Consider the following 21564-nt stretch of genomic DNA (forward strand, 5'->3'; position numbering starts at 1 on the left):
CTCGTTGTTCTCGGAGAGGAGAGAGCCGCTATCTAAGGACCACGGGGGCGAACGGGCTGGAGAGAGGCTGGTCGCGGGGTGGCGAAACGCTCGCCGAATAAAAATGGGGTGTTTATAAGCGAGTATCCAATGTATCATGCTGTATTTACATACAGCCCGCGTTTACAGTCCCCGGTTGTATATCCAAGATAGCCTGCCATCTTTCTCCGCCTCGCAGCGAAACGACAGAGGACCACAGCGCGTATACCGAACGTAATAAAAATTACTATTAAACACGATACATCCGACACGCCCCAAAACGAAATAACGCGAATTGTAAGTTCTCTTGTGTGAAACTTTCAAGCCGGACTCGGTTCTTGGTAATTTTTTTCCAACTCGAGCGGATCTTTTTCCTACTCGGTGGATTATTAACGGAACAACCGGTATTCTGGTTTTTCTCTAATTTCAATTATTTTTCATGACGTCCCGCGGCAAAAGTAGATCTAACGGCGCAGCCGCGTAAATCCGTCCGGGCACCGTGTTAAATAGTGCTATTTAATTCTAGTCGTGGAACGTTTAAGCGCTTGTGTCAAGGATTAAATCAAGATTAGCTGCGAGATTACCGGACTACCTACTGTAGAAGGGGTTATTCACTAAACTCTACTCTGTCGTCTGCCCCTTTTACGATTCAGCATTTAGGTCAGCCTAAATAACGTATCATCGTACGGCGAATTATATAAATTTGCATACCCGCTGCGCGAACCGCTGGAAAAAAAAATCGTCTGATAATTACCTTGTAATTCTCCGTCTCTCTTTTTATATCTCCTTCTCTCTCGATGTGGGAAGTACACATAATAATGGTGATACGCGTGGCTAGTCGCGTGAAATTTTTAAATAGAGATCGGTTTTCGTCATCGGAAGCCCGGTTACGACAGTTACTACGACAGTCAGTAGTGTTCATAGCGCGCGGCCTTGGGAGAAGCTGTTGCCCTCTCGAGAGAGAACTGGTCAGGTTCACAGTTTCTCAGAATCAGCTGACTGATGAAACTGCTCCGCGCATTCACTGTTTTTCCATCAACGAGCTTTGTCTCGTGCCATGTGTTTTTTCCCTCCGCGATGCGCGACCGTCCGCTGGAATTTGCGAGAATTTCTTCAACGTGTCGGGATCTCGTGTGCCTCGTCCGTTTTTATTTCTGAAGACGTGCGCACTTGTGTACTTAATTTTTCAATCGGGATTTCGACCACGATCTCGAAATTCGACAGCCACGCGGGACGCGCGTGTTAATTTTATTTACGCGATGACGTTTGTATGCGCCAAACGGTGTTTAATCAAGTGTCTCGTGGTGACGACAACGCTCGAGTCGAAATTCGGCAGAAGTATTCGTCGGCAAACAAAACCAACGCGAGCGACTACAAATAATTTCAACTTGACAAACGACGTCGAAGAACGTCGCACGGTTTTATCAACGACTTTTGTTCAACAAAATTAAACTACCAACCAACATTTTTCGAATGCCTCTAACTTTGTCACTTGTAAAAAGTTAACAATCTGTTTTGAATATCCGTCTCCGATTTAATCTCGAAACCACTTGTGATAAACCAACTGTCAACTGATCAGGCACGTTTACCATAAATAATCACGTATAATAGACTCGTTATGAAAGTGAAAGTACAATATGTCGAGGAATTCGCCTGGAACAACGACGGCGGTTCGCCTCCGCGTGACATACAACGAGGACAACGCGTTAATTCATATCCCAATCAAACTTTTCCTCCCGGCTCGAGGAAGAGCCTCGAGACGGTGGGACGGTCGTTGCCAAATTTCGTTAGGTCGCTGTTTGCAAAGTAGCGTGGAAACTTAGATAAGCTTGCGGCTATGTACGTAGCTTAAATGACGATACGCGGTGACGCGGTAGAAAGCAACGAAAATGCATTTACACTCGTCGACGAGAGCAAAGGTGAAGCGTTTTTCCTCTTTTCTTTTGTTCGCGTTTTCACGCGGCGTACAGTTGATAAAAGGCGAGGAAGGAAAGGGATTGAAAGAGGAGAGAGAGAGAGAGAGAGAGAGAGAGAGAGAGAGAGAGAGAGGCGGAAAAACGAGCAGAAAAAGGCAAGTGGACGCGAAAAACAGCGGTGTACAACCCGTTGTGTTGTAGGGTCTGTTTATTAAAGAGCATTAATCTACGAATCTGTACCGGGTGTCCGGTGAAACTCGACTCGGTGCCCGTTGAAACGATATTACTTAGCGCCGTTTTCGTGATACCATTTTAATTGTGTTTTGTAATTAGCCCGACCCGTAGACGAGACCGGGCCGTTGTTCTCGACTCTTCCAACGGCGTTTTCCAACCTCTTGCACCTCCTCTTCACCGTCACCCTCTTTGAATCTCTCTTTTCCTTTTTCCCTCCCCCCTGTCCCGCCCCGCTCCTCGTTCCCTCATTTTCTCACGGCCCTCTCTCGTGTTCACGTTTTTCTGGTCTTGAGAACGGTTCGCGTAACCCGGCCTCTGCGCGACGGCCTTTGTAGGATTTTACCGCTTTATTTCGGCAAAACGCTCGCCCGAAGTTCCGTACCGTCCGAGCGGAAGGGTGCAAAGTAGCGTCCGCGGAAAAATTGTTTCTTTGATTTTTAGTTGACAAACACTTTTACCCCTCGTTTCACGCTCTTTTATCTGCCCTTTTCTTCTCTTTTTTTTTTTTCTTTTTTTTTCTCTTTATCGTTCCTCCTCCTCGCCTTCGTTCGTACAATTAAGTCGCGACTCGATGTTTCGCTCCAATTTCCCGCCCCACCCCGCCGAATGATTTTAATCACGTTGGCGATCTCGCGATCGATCGGCCGCGAGATCGGCTCACGCTGTGAGGGAACGGTCTGTTCGTTATATGTATGTATGTCGGGATCTGCGTACAGCTGGAGGCATCTAGCAACAGGAGGAGCAAAACGTACCGGAAAAAGCGCGGACAGAAGAGAGGATGGTTGACTTCACGTGTATTTTCTTTCTTCCTTTTTACTCTTTCTTGTTCTCCCGCCTCCTGGTAAACCGTTTCTCTCCCGCACACGCTCGCGCTTCATCTGCAAGGACACACGCGCACAGATATGATAGGCGCGCGCGCGCGCACACACACACACACATACATATGCGTAACAGGCCGCGTTCTCTCGCACGGCAAAACTTAACAAAACAATTTGCTCCAAAGCAAACAACGGCATCCGGTTTACTTGTGAATAAACAACATATTTATTTTTAGAGGCCCCACGGCTGTAACTCGTTTGCTCGGCCGCTTGCTCGAGCCTCTATTTGCTGGCGTTACAAGACTTAACGGCCGGGAATAAAAATTGACGGGACCGCAGATACCGTTCTTGTGTTTGGAAATTTCTTAACTCCTTCTCTCTCAAGCCGTTTGCTTGTCCCGTGAATTTCGTCGTTCGAACGGTCCACGCGAGTCCGACGTGCAAAGGGCTGTTTCAAGTTTCGCGAAAGAAAGTACAATTCTGAAGTGTTGCAATTTTTCTAGGTTGCTGTCTTCTTGGACAGCGATAGGCCTAGCTCTTGCGTATGTCGTGTTGGCAACGTTTTCGCGGAAAAGATTGTGTTATCTGCGCGCGTGAAACGACGGTTTTCTAAACCGTGAAGTCAACATCAATTACGTCTATGACTGCATCACTACGGTGGGTCGTTTGAGACCAGTTTGAATCAGAATAAATATTAACGCCTGGTTCTCTTCAAGGTCTAGTCGCTCCAATCATTATCCACACATTATCCACTATTTCCAAAAGATATCCCAGTCTATTTACCTTGAAACTTTTACCAATTGGGGGAGGGGCTGCTTCTCTAGCAGTTGCGACAAAACCAATCAAACCGTTCTCACGATCAACAACCAACGTTATACGTGACAGTAAAAAATTGAAACATTGGAGTTGCCTCCCCGTCAAAATTTTCTACGCAGTCATCTTTCTATTAATGCAAACCTTTCCTCGGTAAACAGCGCAAAATAGAGATAACGCAAATGTCTATTGATCATTCAACGTCGTGAATTTTCCGGGTTATAATTAACATGGGATACACACGTTTGGCATTCGTGCTGGTTCCGGATTAAAGGAGTTCTAACCGCGACCTAATTCCAAGATAAGATAAGTCGTTAAGTGCATGGTGTGGCAGCCCCTCGCGATACTACCCGGTGTTTTATTGCTACGCCCCACCCCCGTCGGCTCTCCTTCGGGGTTCGGTGAGATTTATTGTAAAATTCGATAGATATTGCCAATTACAACCCCCGCGGCGCTCCGCCACCCTCTCACCCCTCACTCCTCCCGCCTCCTCCCCCTCTTTCCCGGCCTGGCTGTTCCATCGACAGGGACAGCAGCCACCTTTCCCGGCTGCCTGGAGAATTTTAAATGCGTTTTATGTACAGAGACGACGCGGTGCGTTGCATAAATCCGTCCCCACTGAAAATATGATTACAATCACTGGGCTCTCTCGCGCCTCCGTCACCGTCCTCCTTCGCCAGCCCCTTTGCAGACACGAGACCGACTGATAAAACGTTTCATTTCGCCGGAGACTATCTTACAAGGAACTCCCCGAGTAATCTTCGTCGATCATCGTTTATATTTCCGCCTTGTATACTAATTTTACGCCCTTCTTTACATTTTTACATTCTCGCCGCTCGACGTTTCGAAGAACCTTCTCTCGATATTGTCTCATTCGTGACGTCGTATTTGGCAGGCAGACAAATTAAATTCTGCCTGTCGAGTGAAAAATAATACCAACTCGTTATTTCCAAAGCCTCACGATGCTGCACCACTTGCACGCATTCCGGGATTCCCTGAACTGAACGATGCATTGTTTCCTCAACAATTGTTTCTCGGTATTGTCTTCGTTGTTAATTGTCAGCTTGCAGTTGCAAGGAGGGAAACTAAACGGCAATTGGAATTTCATTTTCGTAAAAATTTACTGGCAATATTTCCGAGAGAAACATCTCGATGTGCCCGCTTGTGGAAAATCTCTCCTCTTGACATTGCACGTTAGATTTAAGTGTTAAGAACGCTTTTATACCAGACTAAATGTGCTGCTTTTTTCCCTCGCCCTTTGGAGATTTATTTTTAAATATCTTATCTATACACGTAACCTTTATGCTGTCAACGCAACGGTAGTGGGAGATCCGTCAAATCTCCGACAAATGTAATCTCCGCGTTCGAGTCGATTACTCGATACTGCTCGCTTATCGTTCATCGCGGCTCGCGAACGTTCGTGCACGCTACCAACGCATCGTCGAAATCGGGCAAGTTATGCGCTCCTCTCACGCTCGTCGCTCGTTAATCCATCCATCTGTCCACGTGGCAACAAATTCTCGACGTGAATCGCGTTCGTTCGCTAATTGCATCCACAACGCGCCTTGTGTATCGAAAACAAGGTATGTAGGACAGTGGGGGAACGACGAAGACGGAGACAAAGACGAATGAGAACAACGACCGAAAGAACGCAACGACTGAAAGAACGAAGATGAAACAATGTTTGCGTCGAAGCTGCTTTGACACCGGATGCATCGGATGCATCGCCGATGGTCGAGAAGGTGGAACGCGAAACTTTAGGCCTCTGCATGGCACACGACGCGGCCGCGTTGCGTGTTTTGTTTGCGCGTTTCTTTTGTCGCGTGTATGTCCAGCTGCGCGTCGAGAACGCGGCTGCCTCATGCAAATGAAGCGCACAATGTGCTTCAATAGTCGCCCAAGGTATTTATATATGCTATCCGGTTCATTATTTTCCGCCGCCACTGTTTATTTCTGCCTTGTACCTCGTCGCGAGCGGAACATCGTCTCTTTGTACACCGGTCGCAATAAAACGACGAAACACGGCCCGAGCACTCGTCGAGGTAATCGTCGATTGTTGGACGATATTCGTTCGAAAAACCGTTCGTGAGAAAATATAGTTTCGCCTGGCTTGCCTTCGTTGATTTGTAGCTCGTTCGATCGGGGACGTAATAGGAACGACGATTAATTCCACGGATCTCTGATTATGCAGGAATTCCACTGATTCAATACGGCTAATTGCGATACTCGGTCTTCCGCGCTGACGAGGCATTGCTGGTGCAGCGAGTACCAAGTACATGCCTAGCTGAACAACCGCAATGAAAGTTTGTTTGGTGAAAAAATACACAGCGCTGCGTGTGCGTTTTCAGAGCGGTACTCTGTAGTCCTTGGCTGTCATTCGGTCACTTCCGGAAGATCAGGAAGATCAATTAGAGACAATTTCTAGATTAAACTGTTTCCCTTTTCGAATCTTTTTCTATTCGTTTCGTTTGATTTAACTTAGCAAAAATTTGCGAAAAGAAATAGGAAAAGAGAAAGAGAAAAAGAACAAAGAACGAAATAGCAGAGAACATTTGGGGGAGGTCGAAGCATCATCTTCTCAAGGTATGGTGAAGGTATCGAAATCGCGTTGGATGGAAGACCAGGAGATTGAGGGCAAAGTCCCGAGTCGTGCGAACGAATATTAATATAATCGCGGTGGGCAGAAATCCACGAGCGAAGTAAAGAATGATATAATAGCCGGCCCGTAAGGGATGCGTCTGCGAGCGAGAGGGCGAGCCGGCCGAAGACGAAGTGTTCTCATTATACCGGCTGATTTATGCGCGTGCCATCTCTCGCAGTGGCAGGATTCTAGGTTAGAAATAAAGTTAAAAGAAAAATAAGGCTTACGCGGGGTGCAAAGTCGAGAAAGGGGCGACGAGTAGGGTGCGGAATATATTACAAAAATAAGCTCGCCGCTGCGTGAACGAACATCCAGGGGAAAAAGGAAAAAAGAAAACTTTGGAAACTGCGAACTCTTGGAGATCGATGTCTCTCCTTTCTTCGCGAGAGGGATTCGCTCGCTCTCCTCGCGAAGAAGGAGGAAAATACCGCGCGAGGAATAAATATTTTCTCGCGAAACTGTCGGAGAGGAAGCCGAGTTCTTCCCTTCTTCGCGTTAACGAACCGTTCTATCGAAAGAAAGCAGCCGTGTCGCTGTGATTTCGTTCGAATTTGCTGATTGGTGAGAGTGAAAGAGTGAAAGAGTGGAAGAGTGAAAGATACGACTGACTGGAATGTTTAAAATCGTGGCGATACTGATTGGTGAACTTTTCATTGCAGGGACACATCGGTGAGAATCCGTTCGACAACGGTTCGTGGGGAAAGGAGCAGTTCCAACCTTCGACGGTTCCTTGGCAGCTGAATCCGCGCGGCCACGCTCGTCCCAGTGTGAGTAACCCATGATACATGCACTCGCCGTGATACATGTTTCGTCGGTTTTCTGTCTGAACGCCAAAAAAAAAAGTGAATGAAGAACGTGAAAGGGAGAAACGTGAGAGTAGGGGGAGAAAGAGAGAAAGAAACGGGGGAAAGAGAGTGAATAAAAAAGGGGGAGCGGGCGAGAGGGTAATTGTAAAAGGAGAGCGCGCGAAGCAAAGCCACTTTGGAGGAAGAATATAACGCGCAGTCAGAATCCTGTCCGACACAAGGGCTCGGTGTCTGAAATTTGTAATTCCGGCTTGGATAAGAATACTATCCCTCGGCGGGAGGGTGAGTAACGACCGCGGAAAAAGAAATCCGGCCACTCATTGTGTCCGCAGGTAGCAAAAATGCTAGAGGGGCATCGTTGGCTGCTTTCCTCCGAGCGTTTTCTTCTCTCTTTCTCGCAGGACACGACACGGCCACTATCGTCCTCTCGTCGTCGTTGTCGTCGTCGTCGTCGTCGTCGTCGTCGTCGTTGCCAACCACCGACCGACCCCCCTTTTTCCTTCTCCTGGCCGCCTCGGCCCCGTTGAAAACTACCCTCTTGCTCGCTCGCACCGCTCACTCTCCCGCTCACCAACTCGTCCTGTCACCCGGTATTTATAATACGCTTTGTTTTCCCTGGGCTATTTGTCTTGGGCTCTCGGTTCCTTCGCTAACGTTATTATCTCGCGTTTTATTTTTATTTAATTCCAGCCTGCTGCCGCGTCCTCCACCACCTAACTCGCGCGCCCACCCTATCCAGTCCCGCTGTTACTCTCTCGACCGACCACTCCGCCGGCACTCGGCGCCGCGCCGTCGTTACTTATCCGTCGACCACCCTTAACGAGAGAAACGTGTCCTACGATTTAGGGAAAACTTTACGCGTCCAAAGTAATTTCTCCCTTTTTTTACCCTCTCTCTCTCTCTCTCTCTCTCTCTCCATCCCTCGTATCGCTCGGCGAACGGGGATTGTAAAATCGAGGGATTCGGCAAGATCGGTGGAAAGTCTCAAGCGCTAGATGTTATTATCTGGCCTGCAGCAGATAATTTCGGCTTTGTATCCGACGTAATGATCGTTTACGTGTTTTGGACAAAGGAATTGTTCAACGTGAGCGCGACGATACCCGTGAAATTTGCATCACAACGCGATTGGATCATACGGACGGTTTATTTACCCGTTTACTCTCGAGCGAAACGGCAACTTGATATATCGTTATTTAAAAGAATGCACATTTTCACCAAATGCCAAGGGGCTCCGTGACGTAAACGCTGTATTGTAACGCAAATAATGCGCGTGCTGGCAAAGTTAAATAAACGGAGAGTGACGTGCAATCTAAATCGTACGCGATACGAAGCAACGAGGAACAAACGTAACACGCAATCGCCAACGTGGTTAACGTAACCGGGCCTTCGTCGTATTTTACCAGCGATTTACATCGACGATCCGCGAGCAAATATCCGCGTTCGAATGTCCGCCGGATTTTGTTTTATCGAATGGCAACCGTGCATCGTCTTATTGCGATACAACGTCTTCATTCACCGATGCTTATGCGCGCGACACAACGCGCGCGAATTACACGTACACGCGCCCACACGCCCGTTTATAATCAATATACACGCGGTTGAGAAAGAAGGAGAGAGAGAGAGAGAGAGAGAAAGAGAAAAACACGAAAAAAAAATAAATAATGTTTATCTTGGCTTTTACGTGCGATAGGGAAGCAAAGCCGATACTGCCCACGCACGTAGCCGACTCTAGGAAAAAACCATTCGTGCCACTTTGCACGTACGTGTGCGTCAGGCTTGTTTATTGAAATCGTTCGGTCTCGGTGTGTCAGTACGCCGATACAATGCTACCTACATCGTACGTATCCTTTTTGCACGCAGTCGTGTAAACCGCTTGAGATCGTCTGTGCATCGCGATCGAACTTACCTTGCAATTTGTCCTTGCACATTCGAGCGAAAACGATTCGTTGAATCGTTAAACGTAGAAAAGTGCAATAACCCTAGTTGCAAGTTTCGGGGAAATTAAATTTTAGGAATTAATCTTGCGTTATTTCGTACTCCTCGTAATCGTGGAAGTGGTCAGAGAAAATGAAAAATCCACAATTTCTTTTGGACAGGAATTTTATAGAATTTTCAGATTCGGCGATTTTTTGATTTATTTCCCAGTGGATAGTTTTAGTTTCATAGAACGGTAGAATCCAGAAATTCCATCATTCGCGTATTGGCTCGCGTACAGAAGGAACACCGAGCTCTCCAATACATTCCACATTACCCGTTCCAAATCTCTGCCACTCGATTCGTTTCTTTTTACTCCTCCGCTGCTGCGCGAAGTTCCCCGCGTTCGATAAAGGAAAAGTCGGGCGACTTTTTCCAAGGCGACGCGCGTGATAATTCGTCCGGCAACGGGAAGAAGAAGTTGCCCGTAGAAGGGAAATTATGCATGCGACGTGGAACACGTATTCGCTCGCCCGTTTTCTAAGAAGCCCGAGAAACGCACACGTGTTTGCCAGGAACGCGGCACGATCCCGTGATATACACGCGAAAAAGACTCGGAGGGGGCTAGTTACGCTTGCGTATGTGTGTTGGACAATGAGATCATCGGTCGGCTCAGTACGAGTATATTCTTTGCTGGAAGGGCTGACGTCAACAGTTTCGGCGTGGTTTCGTTGACTTCGCGAATGATCCTCGACCGATACGATGATATCGGCAAGACTAATGCCGATCGTGCACGTGCAAACGTTGTACCTAGCCGTGCCTCGTTCGATCCTGTTTCATTAAACATTGTAACCGCTCGAATAAACCGGCCGCGCTGGTTCTCTCCGCGCCTTGCGAAATAATTAAAGGCGGTTGAATTTATCGCGGCCGATCGGTAGACGCGATTAGAACCCGGTGAATTTCGCGTTGGTATTATAAACTGCTCGCCACGCACGCTCCGTCAGCTCTAGGGGCGAAGAAATGTTTCTTTCTTCTTTCTTTTTTTTTTTTCTTTTCTTCGAGGCGTGCGGAAATATCGGCGAAATTTAAAAACCGGGGGGGGGGTTGAAAACGCCACGGTCTTCCTTGGAACGTAATCCGGAGTACTCTTTCGTCCGCTTGGCAATATGAATCGCAAGAAAAATCAGAACCGGATGGGGATGGCGGATCTTAGCCCCAGACTTTCTCTCTCTCTCTCTCTCTCTCTCTCTCTCTCACTTGCAACCCCTGGGTTTTAAGATATGCAGGGCACAACGCACGCTTTCCTAGCGAGACTATTTTAATACGAATGAGAGGGGAGGACTCCGGACTTCGGCATCAAGCCGAAGAGAGAGAGAGAGAGAGAGAGAGAGAGAGAGAGACAAAGAGCACCGCGCCTGAGAAGATCTACTTCTTGATTACAGAACTTTTTACCTAATTACATAACATTGTTACCATTTATAAAGTCGCAGCCGGCTGTACGTAGTCTGACTACTAATTAGGAAGCCCGATTAGCGGCGAAGGCGGACAAGATCGCGCCTTCTACGTGTTCGATAAATTTTCGTGTGATTCCCTCATGCCACCAGTTTCTTTAATGAATTCTCCCAAGATTCCATTGATCTTTCCAACAGAAGGATACGACGGTTCCCTCGTTGATTGCCTCGCCGTTCCGCTGCGCGAGACGTTTGTGTTTCAACGGAGAGGAGAAGAATTTCGAAAATGGTTTCGAGTTTATTCCGTCGAAAACGGAGCTTCTTATCGGAAGGATAGTAAGCTCGCGGAGGAGAGCTAGTCATGCGCAAGGGACGCATTCTCAACGATGCAGACATTAAGACGTCTGGTCCTCGACCTCCGTATTCCACTCCTTTGCTCGTCTCTCTCCCCTTCCCTATTTTCCAACCCTCCCATCCACACCCCACACCTCCTCCCTCTAGGTGGTCTAGCCCGTTAGACGGCGCTGGTTTACCCCGTCTACATTGTCCTCTAATTCTCATCTGATCCTCCACATTACGTAATTTTCTCTTTATTATTTTATAATTCCTGCGACTCTGTGCTTCTCTCTCTGTCTCTCTCTCCCTCCCTCCCTCCCTCCCTCTTTCTCTTTCTCGGGCACGGTCTCGCGTCCGCGTTTCATCCGACTTCACGGCCCGCACGAACTCATCCTACGCCACGCATACTAATGCATCCTCGCATTTATTAATTATTCGCCGCTAGTTACCCGCGGCTTTTCGCCCCCGACGGTTGTTCCTTCTCCGCCGCGTAATGATAGATTAAACCTCCTAGATTCGGCGACGGACAATGTACCTCACGTAGCCGACGTTTCTGCCGTTTCCTCGCTTATCTTCATTGCGATTTTTCAGCCGTTCGGCTCGCACGTTTCGTTATTCTGTCTCTCCCCGCCGGGAATTTGCCACGGAAATACAGATTACCGTGCGAAGTTACCAAATCGATTTCCAAACGAGTTCCAAAAATCCTCGACGCGAATCGACGACTCGACCGGAAGTGAAAAGTTACTCGGCGGAAACTGAATTCTCTCTTGATGCAGTCTTGTTTTCCTTTCTCTCTCTCCTCTCCTTCCAACTATTTATCGGAGGAGGAGATTCCTTTTCTTTTCTTTTTTTTTTTTCGTCCAACTACCGGGCTCAATGCCCCTGGGAATTTAATTCCCTTTTAACATCCGAGGCGATTCCTTTTCACGGCAATCGCGAATGTTTAATTGGCTCGAGCGAGAGGCAGCTAGTGGCTACATTAATTGCACCGGATTGCCGAGGGTGGTTGTTCGAGCAGGTGGCTGTCCAACGGTGGATCAACCGAGGGCAGAGGGATGGCCGGTGGAAAAGGCGGCTTGCATTGAATGCTAAACAAAAGCTAATTTATATCCGGAGGTCGGGCCTTTGCCGGAGATCGGGAGATGAATGGCTATACTTCTTGCATACCAAGTGGTCCGCCAGTGGTCCTGAAGGACTGCAGAGTTAAAGATCCTGGGGATGTTCCCTTTGGGGTAGTCACTTGTATCCACGAATCTCTCATTCACCGCGAAATGGTGGACCATATCTCAGAGTTTCGTCTCAGAAATCCACCGAATGTTTTGTCTTTTATCTTTATGTTGTCATTTTGGAACGATGTAATTGACCTTTCAATGTAAATTAGAGATTTGTTGTAACGTTGAATTCGATGAAACGAAAAGTTTTGGAGCAAACGGTACGAAATGAACGGCGGGAATATTCCCTTTAGGGTTGCCGCCCTTAAAATTCGACCGAGAACGGGCGTTCAATAATCATACATCCCCTTGAAGAACCCGGCATCCCTGTGCGTTACCCTTTCGATAATGAACGAACTTGTGCTGGTCGAAGATCAGCAGACGTCGTCGGGCAAACTTGCTACCCTTGCTATCTGTCGGATTGCGTTTAGCAAACGAAAAATTTCATCTGAAATTTTCCCCGTCGCTGCCCGTTTATCGAAATACTAGCTATTCGTTTCTTATTTATCTGATCCACCTCGGGAAAGAAATTCTCAAAATCGTCTATCGTTGATACGATGGTTTCTCAAAAAAAAAAAAAAAAAAAAAAAAAGAAGAAGAAGAAGAAAAGAAAAAAAAGGAAGAAAGAAAGAAAGGGCTAGAACGAAGAAAAAAAAATTAGATCTCCCGAAGCAACGTCCCCGACGTAATCAAAAGAAAGTTAGCCACGTTGGTAAATCTCGAAATGAGATTTGTCGTGGCCAGTTTTTCCTCGTCCCGATCAAAATTCTATTCCCTCGACTTGCACGTTGTACGTATCATGAAATTTTAATCTTGTTGAAAAAGTTTCGTTCTTCGATCCTTCCTCGCGAGGAGGGAGAAAGTGAGAGAGAAAAAGAGAGAGTGTGTGAGAGAAAGGGAGAGACAAAAAGAGAGAGAGAGAGAGAGAGAGAGAGAGAACCGAGCGACTTTTCAGAGTGAAGAGAAAAGCCTGTTGATTCTGACGGGCCGATGTTGGATGGGAAACATCGTCTAGCCGGCGTTGAACTTTCTCGATACACAAGGCAACATAGCAACACAACACGGTAAAGCACAACAAGTGGGGGGGATGCTGGGGGTGGAAAGCTCGATAGATATACAGCCTGCCGTGGCTGGAGAGGCGCGCGTCGCCAGCCACCACGTGCTTTTCACCCCTCCTCAGCGCCTCTCTCCTCCTCTCTTTTACCGTCTGTCTTCTTCTCTTTCGCTCGCTCTAAACAACCCCTCTACCCACTGATCGGCCGGCCGTGTACACCCCTGTCATCCCCCACACGTGGGAAACGCAGCCTCTCGCGAAACACCACGTGCTGTTACTCGACACACCTCTTCTCAACCTGTTTTATTGCTTCATCCTTCTCCACTAATTACGTGAAAATTACCCAGTTTCTTCGTTCGGACCTTGAAAAATCTGTCGCTGTCCACTGGAAAGTTCTTGCAATTAGTGAGATTGGTAAAAAGGATAAAGGACAACTCGACTTTCTACGATATATATATATATATATATAAATAAAAACTTTGTCGAATAATGCTCCTGTAGAGCGTTCTCCAAAGTGGCTACTTTTTTCGAACGTCTTATCGTTATGATAAAAAATTACGAGTTCGCGTAGGACAATTTTTGTCTTTCCATTTGTTCTTCCATTTATCTAAAAAGCGGTGGCACGTGGAGGATTAACGTGTCCCCGAGGCTGCAGAGTACGGAAGACGGAGGCAGAGTAACCGAAGGAGGCAAATTAGGTGTACCAACGTAACCGAGACGTGCAACCTTGTAAATAGATGTCTGGATCGTGCGAACGTTTCCACCATATCGCTGTACTCGCAAGAAAGGGGGTACAACGTCGGAAGTTGGTAGAACAGCGGCTCCGATTCTCCCCGTGTATATACTCCAACTCCTTACATGCACGCGTATGCACGTCGGTAATTAGTGTCTTAATGAAGGGGAGGCTCGGGACTCCGTAAATAATTACCAACAGGCGCGATCTCACGCTCGAGCACTCGCAGCTTGCGATTTCGATCTCTGTGTAGCGCGGAAAGGGCACGAAGTTTTTAAGCACGCTCGCGTGCGCCAGCAATCGCGTTCTTTTTAAAATTGAATAACCACCGCGTTGTTTTAATTTTCGCCCTTGGACTTTAAGTTTCTCGAAGGAGCGGAACTTTGCTTTTCCTCGGTTCGGCGATCGATCGCCAACGACGATAATTAACTGGAGCGGAGCAGAGTCGTTCTCGCAATCAGTTTTCTCGGGTCAGTTGGAATTTAGATCCGCGTCAAATTTCTAGGGTCGATACACCAGAAGGCGATTAACTTCATTTATCCTCTCCTCTTTTTTTTTCTTTCTTTCTTTTCTTTTCATGCGATCCGCGAACCAACGGCGGTTTTAATTAAATCTGCATCACCCGTCTTTTCGCGTGGAATTCACGTCGCTGGCGAAAAGACGGTCGAGGTTTGATCCAGGCGAGGGCAAACACTTTACGACATGCATTATTCCGTAGGGTTATAAAAGAAACATAGTTTTGATTTTACACGCTCCCGTCGTGATTTTTGTCTCCGTAGCGATGTCAGACTTGGGACAAGGGATGTCCGAGTTGGAGTCGTGCAGTCGGCAAACGTGACTCGTCCTTGTTGAGACATACAGAGGAGGAAAACCTTCTTTTATATTCTCCGTTCTCGTTCGTGTACATACACAACTTCTTTAACTCCGTTTCCGCGGAGTTTCGATTTCCTCTGTCGTTAACTTCATCATCCCCCTGGCTCAGACGATGAACTTTCCTTTCCCGTTGTATGTCAGACGATTGTCAAATTTCGAAACGACGAAGAAACGAGATCTAAATGCGGCTAATTAAGAGTACCTTTCCTTTCCGGGGGGGAAAAAACTGTTTGCTCCGAATCTCGTTATGTTTCGCCACGAGAAAGTATGTTTCAGAAAATTCCACCCTCGCGTCGAAAAACTCGAAACACGTGCATTTGATCGGTGCAGTTGATCGGAACAATCCGAAAGGGATGAATTTGGTTTCCGTCGACTCGTCGTGACAGGGCATAGAAATCAAATGACCCAAAGTAATTCCGACTGCATCTCCAGACATTACTTGGCCCTGATCAATACGTACGTCCTTCCACCTCTGCCCCTCTCTCTGGCTAGGTAGACGCGTACGCGGTAACGTCCCGACAGTAGCTCGCATCTCAAGGAGAGAGAGGAGGAAAAAAAGGAAGCTTCGCGAGAGGGGTTGCGAAGAGAGAGAGAGAGAGAGAGAGGAAAGGGAGACAGAGAGAGAGAGAAGAGGGATTCCGCGAGTCTGCGGTAATCGCGCCCGCTCGCGAGCATTTCTCCTCTGCTCCGATTCTCCCGCTTCGCCCCCTGTATTTTTTTCTTCTTCCTTCTTCTTCTCTTTTTTTTCCCTGCTTTCCTACCCCCGAAAGTACGGTCGATGGAAGGGGCACAACCACGGTTAAGGGGGGTCACGTGGAACGGCGTGAATACCGAGTGGGCGGATGGCACAGCTAGCTAGCTAGCTAGATGGAAGAGCAGAGGCGAGTATTGCGCGCGCATTTGAACGTGTGTACGTGTATACGCGGGGTCTCCACGCGAGTAGAAGTCGAACACACACACACACACACACACATACACGTATGATTCCGGTTGCCTCGTGTTGTACCCTTTACGTCGCTCGGTACGAGCATGCGTCTCGGTCACCGGCGGATTTTCGTCTACGTACGTGTGTATGTATGTATGTACGCGCGAGGCACACATGCATCCTCTAGCCAGAACGATTTTAAAGCAGGATAGTGGCGGCGGAGTAGTCCAGGAGGAGACGACGGTGGTGGCTCCGAATGGTGGTGGTTGGAGTTGATGCGACGGTAGTGGTGGGTGGCGGTGGCGGTGGCGGTGGTGGAGGAGCTTGGTTCTCCCTGCTCCGAAAGATAGAACCGGCGGTGGTGGAGCTGCAGAAGTAGTGGATAGAGAAAAGAGAGGATGGTAGTAGTAGTGGTTAACGTTGGCACGAGTAGAGGGGGAGGTAGAGAGAAGAGAATAGAGATCGGCGGAGATCTCCTCTCTTAGCCTCGACGAGCGAGACGAACGGAGTAGTGGAGAACGGATGGACGAGTGAGCCAGGACGAGAAGGAGCGAGAGAGGCAGAGGGATGCGAACGGAGTAACAGAGATGGAGAACGAGAGAAACGGGCGTGTAGGCGGATCAGAGAGAGGAATTTCACGGAGGCGTGTCTTCCCCGGCGCACCAGGTGCAAAGGTGCGCGAACGCGACGTTGCCACGCCTTTTCCACGGGGCGACGTGGCCTACAACTGCACGACGTCGACGTCGACAGCCACGACGGCGACGACGACGACGACGACGACGACGACGACGACGACTATCACGACGACGACGACGACGACGACTACGACGACTACGACGACCACGTCGAGGACGAGGACGAGAAGGACGACGAGGGCGACGTAATAACCGGTGCTCCTCGTCTAACCACCGTAGACCAAGAATTTTCCATCTTCCACCCATGGAACGTCTAGCTGGAACACATCCCCCTTCTAGTTGTCTTGCTTTTCTACCTTTCTCTTCTCTCTCTTTCTCTCTCTCTCTCTCTCTCTCGCTTCGCCTTGCTCTTACCACCTAGGCAGTAACACCCACCCCCTACCAGTTTCTCATAGGGGGTAGTATGTTAACGGACGGGTTGTGTCCAACCCAACCATCCAGAATCCAGCTTCTGGTGTCAACGTCCCGAAGTTTCCACGAGCTTCTCTCCTGAATATGCACCATCTACGTTTTCGGTGTACAGGGGGTGGATGGGGGTTGGAGGGGAAAGACACGCGACGATGCTTGGAGAAGGTTGGAGAAGGGTGGTAGCACGAGCCAGCAAGGTAGCAGCGGCATGCGGGATGGAAACCGAGGGGGTTGGTCGAACAGGACAGACGGGGGTGCAGAGCTGGATTCTTTCTTCCTTTGCAGGATGCCCGCGACAGGAATTCAGGATCAAGGTATTCAGCATCACGTAACGCATCTGTGCTAGATGCACGGTAAACAGAAATGGCGCGAGGGCGTAGACGTGATCGCACGATTTCGAGCTCCAATGATTTTTCTATATTCTCCACTCGTTCGTCTCCATTCTGCGCCTCGGTGGTAGACTTTGTCTTGGAATAAATTTTCGCAAGGGAATGTTTTCTAGACGAACGTAGGCAATTTTATCTCGCGAGTAATGCCGGTTCGTACTTTAGTTCCTCTGGTTCCTCTGGTTCCTCTTGCAGTTTTTCGGAGCAAAGCTGGAAATTGGGAAATTTCGTAAGGAGTTCGAAGGCAGAAGGGGTACCACGTACGTACGTCAATTAGATTTATATATTACGGATCATTGAAACGGAAATAAAGTAGAGGAGGACGTAGCGCGGACGTTCGGACGGGGGTATAAAATAAATCGTTCCAGGGGAACGAATATCGCGTTACGATCCATCCGTATTAGGAGATAGAAACGTGGAATTTAAGCTCGATAAACGTATTTGAAATACTCGAGGGTTTCCAAACACAGAACCAGCCGGAGATCCGCGCAATTCGGCTCGGATAATACTTATATCTCGTTACACACGGTGTCGTTGCTATTAATTATTCCCCATCTTGCTCGTTGCCGTGACCAGCCCGTGAAACGCTTCAATTACGGTTTCCTCTTCGACAGAGAAGTGTACGTTCTTCCGTGTGACAAGTGATTTAATACAGTCCTCCACTGCGTACTCCAACTGGCAAAAAATTTATAAAAGACAAATACCCGTTCGAGTTTATTTTTTTACATCTCGTCTGTAATCCACGTTCCCTATCGTTTTCTTCTTGTCGTCACTTTTGGAGAACGACGGGTATGATATACCCCTTTCGTTATGTCGATCTTTCATTTCCATGAATGTTCGAGAAAAATTCAACATTTATTATTCTGGGGACTTGCAATTCGTGTTATTTGCAGTAATTAAATTGCTCCGCTGTTTGTCGTCAGTTTCAAGAATGATGCAATAAACGATGCACCGCTCCGAACGCGACATTTCGCGTCTGCGTCGTCGTTCTTCCTCGCGGTTATTGCGTTTAGCTCGAGATCTTCCTTGGCTCCATCTTTCTCTTCCTGTTTTACCGTTCTCGCGTGTACCATCATCGTCTCCATACAGCTTTCCCGTCCTCTTCTCTGCCACAGCTCTGCTCGTATCATTTCTACCTGGCAGTTCGTCTCATCAATCTTCTCTCTCTTTCTCTTTCTCTCTCTCTCTCTCTCTCTCTTTGCCGCTGCTGCTGCTGCTTTCACCCGCGATTCCATTTGTGCGTTGTTGAACTATAACTCTCTCTAGGAAGGCAGTGGCAGCTATTACGCCGGCTCCTAAGCTATTACAGCATCTGGGAAACTCGTTGGTGCTGGTGCAAACGGGACGAATGCGCGAGGAAGTGGCACGAGAGGAGGAACACACCAAGGGGTACAGGGGCGGTTGGAGGGGGGTCGGGAGTGGGGTTAGGCGAGGTGATGTATTGAGATCCCATTGTATCCACGGAATCCCCTAAGATTGCCAAACGACGTCCTCTCCCGCTTCACTCTTCGCCTTCCATCTTCCGCCATCCACCTTTCCAACCACCCACGTTCTGCCTTCTCCTTTGCAACCCCCGCGTCTCGAGCCCCCTGCCCTTCGATTCTCGCATAATACGTCACCCGATGGAAAGGCAAGCCTCCAGTTTTACCTTTCGCTGAGAATCTCTCTCTCTCTCTCTTTCTCTCTCTCTCTCTTGCTCTTTCTCTCGCTGCCTCGTATATTTCTCTTTTCCATTTTTCTTCTTTTTACTCTCTATCTCTTGCCTCCACTTTACCCCACACCACGCGGTTGATTCTTTCACCCGGTTCTCCTTTTTCTCGAACGAGAACCTATGCAGATGCGCGTGCTGGAATATTCATGCCGACGACGGAAACAGAAAAAACAGCATCGTCGAAATCGCCCGTTTTCCATCCCACGATACCATCCCCTCGGCTTCCTCCTTTCTGTCTCCTTTATCGAGCTTCTTTCTCCTCTTTTTCCTGTCTTCCTTCCTCTCTCTCTCTCTCTCTCTCTCTCTCTCTCTCTCTCTCTCTCTCTTCGCTTGGCCCGCTTCCCCTTTGTCGAGCGTCTTTAATAATACGACGTGGCAGTAGCCGCAAACCGCGTGCAGTATCGATGGCTCGCATAATGTCGAGAGAGAGCTGCCCTCCCTTGGATATTGGCCTGGCCGACGAAGGGAACGCACGGTGGTCCGGGGTGAGGAAACGTTCGTCGAGGAAGCGGGCGAAAAGGAAAGCGAAGCGTAGGGAGGCAAGGCGCGGAACGCGCGCACCGAGAGCCAGCGACAGATGCACACCGGCTACCAATTCAAATTTTTTCGCCAATGCCCGCCGGTTCAATAACAACCTTTATTATTTCAACAACCTACGGCCGGTGGCTCGTCGTCATCTTTGCCTTCGTATCCGTACGTTTGCCTTCGTATCCGGCAAAAAGAGTCCACGGAATCCTCCGGTTCGATGATAATTAGCCAACCCTTTTATCTAATTATTTTCGTTCGCCATCGCGAGACTTGGTCCGATCAAATTTTTTGATTACTCGACCCGCGCTCACGTCCGTTCGGTAGGTACACGTCGACGTGCTGGAATATTTTTAAAGTCAATATTCATTAAGGGCGAACCATCGTCCGCCGGTGCTCGCGTACGAGGGTCGATTTCTTTCTCTTTCGAAAGAGAAAGAAATTGCGGACAGTAAATATCCGGAATGCGTTGGTAACGCCGGCCGATCAATAAGACGTTACATAGACCTCGTGTACGAAGACGGAAGCTAACATTATCCCAAGGCAGCTCGCAATTTCGTTAAAAATAACGCGCCGCTATCTATTACTAACCGTGGAAGTCAACATACGATCGTTGCACCGCTATTCGAACGATCTGCATAATAGATATGTCCACGGGAGAGTGGCGCGGCGCAGCTTAGAAACGTTCGCCGCACGACAACCACCTGCATTTTTGATACTTGGCAGACTATGAATCAAATCCGATCCCACCTATCCCGCACGCTAACGACTTTATTCGAAGAATACGAATTTCCGTTGTCGTTCAGACTCGCGTGTACACTTGGAACTTTTATTCATTCGTATATACTTTCGTCGGAAACTGGTCATGATCTGAGTTTACATCTCTGTCGTGATATTTCTCTTTCTTCACTTCTAAATCGACGAGAAAGAGAAGGGAGAAACGTGGAAACCGATCTTCGACGATTTCAGTGGAATTTGGAGCGCGTAAGATGATGAAAAGTTCGGAACGAAGAAAAATGCGAAATTTGTAAGAGTAATCCGAGTCTCGAGCTGCGTTTTTATGTAGTCATTCGTCAAGATAATGCGATAATTGTCATTCCTGCTGAAGGATCGAGTCTATCGCGTTCCATTTACCTTTAACCACGCGCGGGAAGAGGCGGTAAAGAGGTGGTTCATGAATCAGCAAGCGAATCCGCGATTATAACAGTCCAGGCTAGAACGATTCTTGCCTCGCCAACGGCGAGAACGAATACGCAGATTTTAATTGGCGATCCGCCAATCTCCGCCTCGATACACAACCTAGTACAAATATCGACGATGTCGAGGCAGTAGCAGCGGTCAACGCAAATGCAATTTGCGTATCCTCGTCCCATCTCTCGCTCTCTGTCGGGCGAGAGGACGGGTGGGGTAAGGGGTGAGAAGGGGGTTGAAGGGGAATCGATATTTGGTAAATATTTGTGGCGAGTCGAAACAACAGAGCTAGAGAAAGGGCGTATTCTCTCTCTCTCTCTCTCTCTCCCTCCCTCCCTCCCTTTTGCCCTCTCTGTACTCGTGGAACGCAGGATGTTTGTTTCGCGATCCGAATACTGTTCGGGGACGCCTGGGAAAATCGCGTGGGAGTGTTGGCGTCATCGAGAGCGTCATACGCGAGCGTTGAAGCGGAATGTTGATCCCGGCAGCGGCCGATGCATCGTCCGAGCAAGAAAAAACGTACGTCATCGTCGCTATTTCCGCCGCGGCGAGTAGCCGCGTTGCCTCGAGCCTTTCCTGCCATCGATCGCGTTCCCCAAAGGTCCGTAACCTTCGATTTAAATTATTCCGATCGTGCAAAGGTTAGGGACAGACGATAGCTTGGGCGCCTTGACTATCGTGTCTTTTCCCCGAGAATCCTAAGGATTAATGGCCTTTATCTTCGTCTGTATTCTTCGAATCTCCATCGGATCCGCGTTACGTACGGCGGAACGGTTTTATCCGGTTTGCGCGGAAGAAGTTCGCGCGGAGTGGGGCGTAAAATGATCGGTTATATAATTGAACCGAGCGATTGCATGCAAAGCTGCGCGACAAGTGGAAGAGAAACATATGTCCGGATTGTTTAT

The 21564-nt window shown here is 48.3% G+C and overlaps 1 protein-coding gene across 16 annotated transcripts in view; it reads left to right on the top strand.

The window, feature by feature from the left end:
* Positions 1–21564, top strand: part of LOC122535993 (transcription factor SPT20 homolog) — a 224753-nt gene that overhangs the window by 118105 nt on the left and 85084 nt on the right. For 15 of the 16 annotated variants that reach the window (XM_043667980.1, XM_043667982.1, XM_043667981.1 and 12 more), the window contains one exon: positions 7100–7207. The exons of the other annotated variant lie outside the window; for it this stretch is intronic. In XM_043667980.1, the coding sequence (XP_043523915.1) occupies positions 7100–7207 (108 nt within the window). The remainder of the gene's footprint in view (positions 1–7099; positions 7208–21564) is intronic. 16 annotated transcript variants of the gene reach the window in all.

The sequence above is a fragment of the Frieseomelitta varia genome, unplaced genomic scaffold (assembly GCF_011392965.1).
Source record: "Frieseomelitta varia isolate USP_RPSP 00005682 unplaced genomic scaffold, Fvar_1.2 scaffold_791, whole genome shotgun sequence".
NCBI lineage: Eukaryota > Metazoa > Arthropoda > Insecta > Hymenoptera > Apidae > Frieseomelitta > Frieseomelitta varia.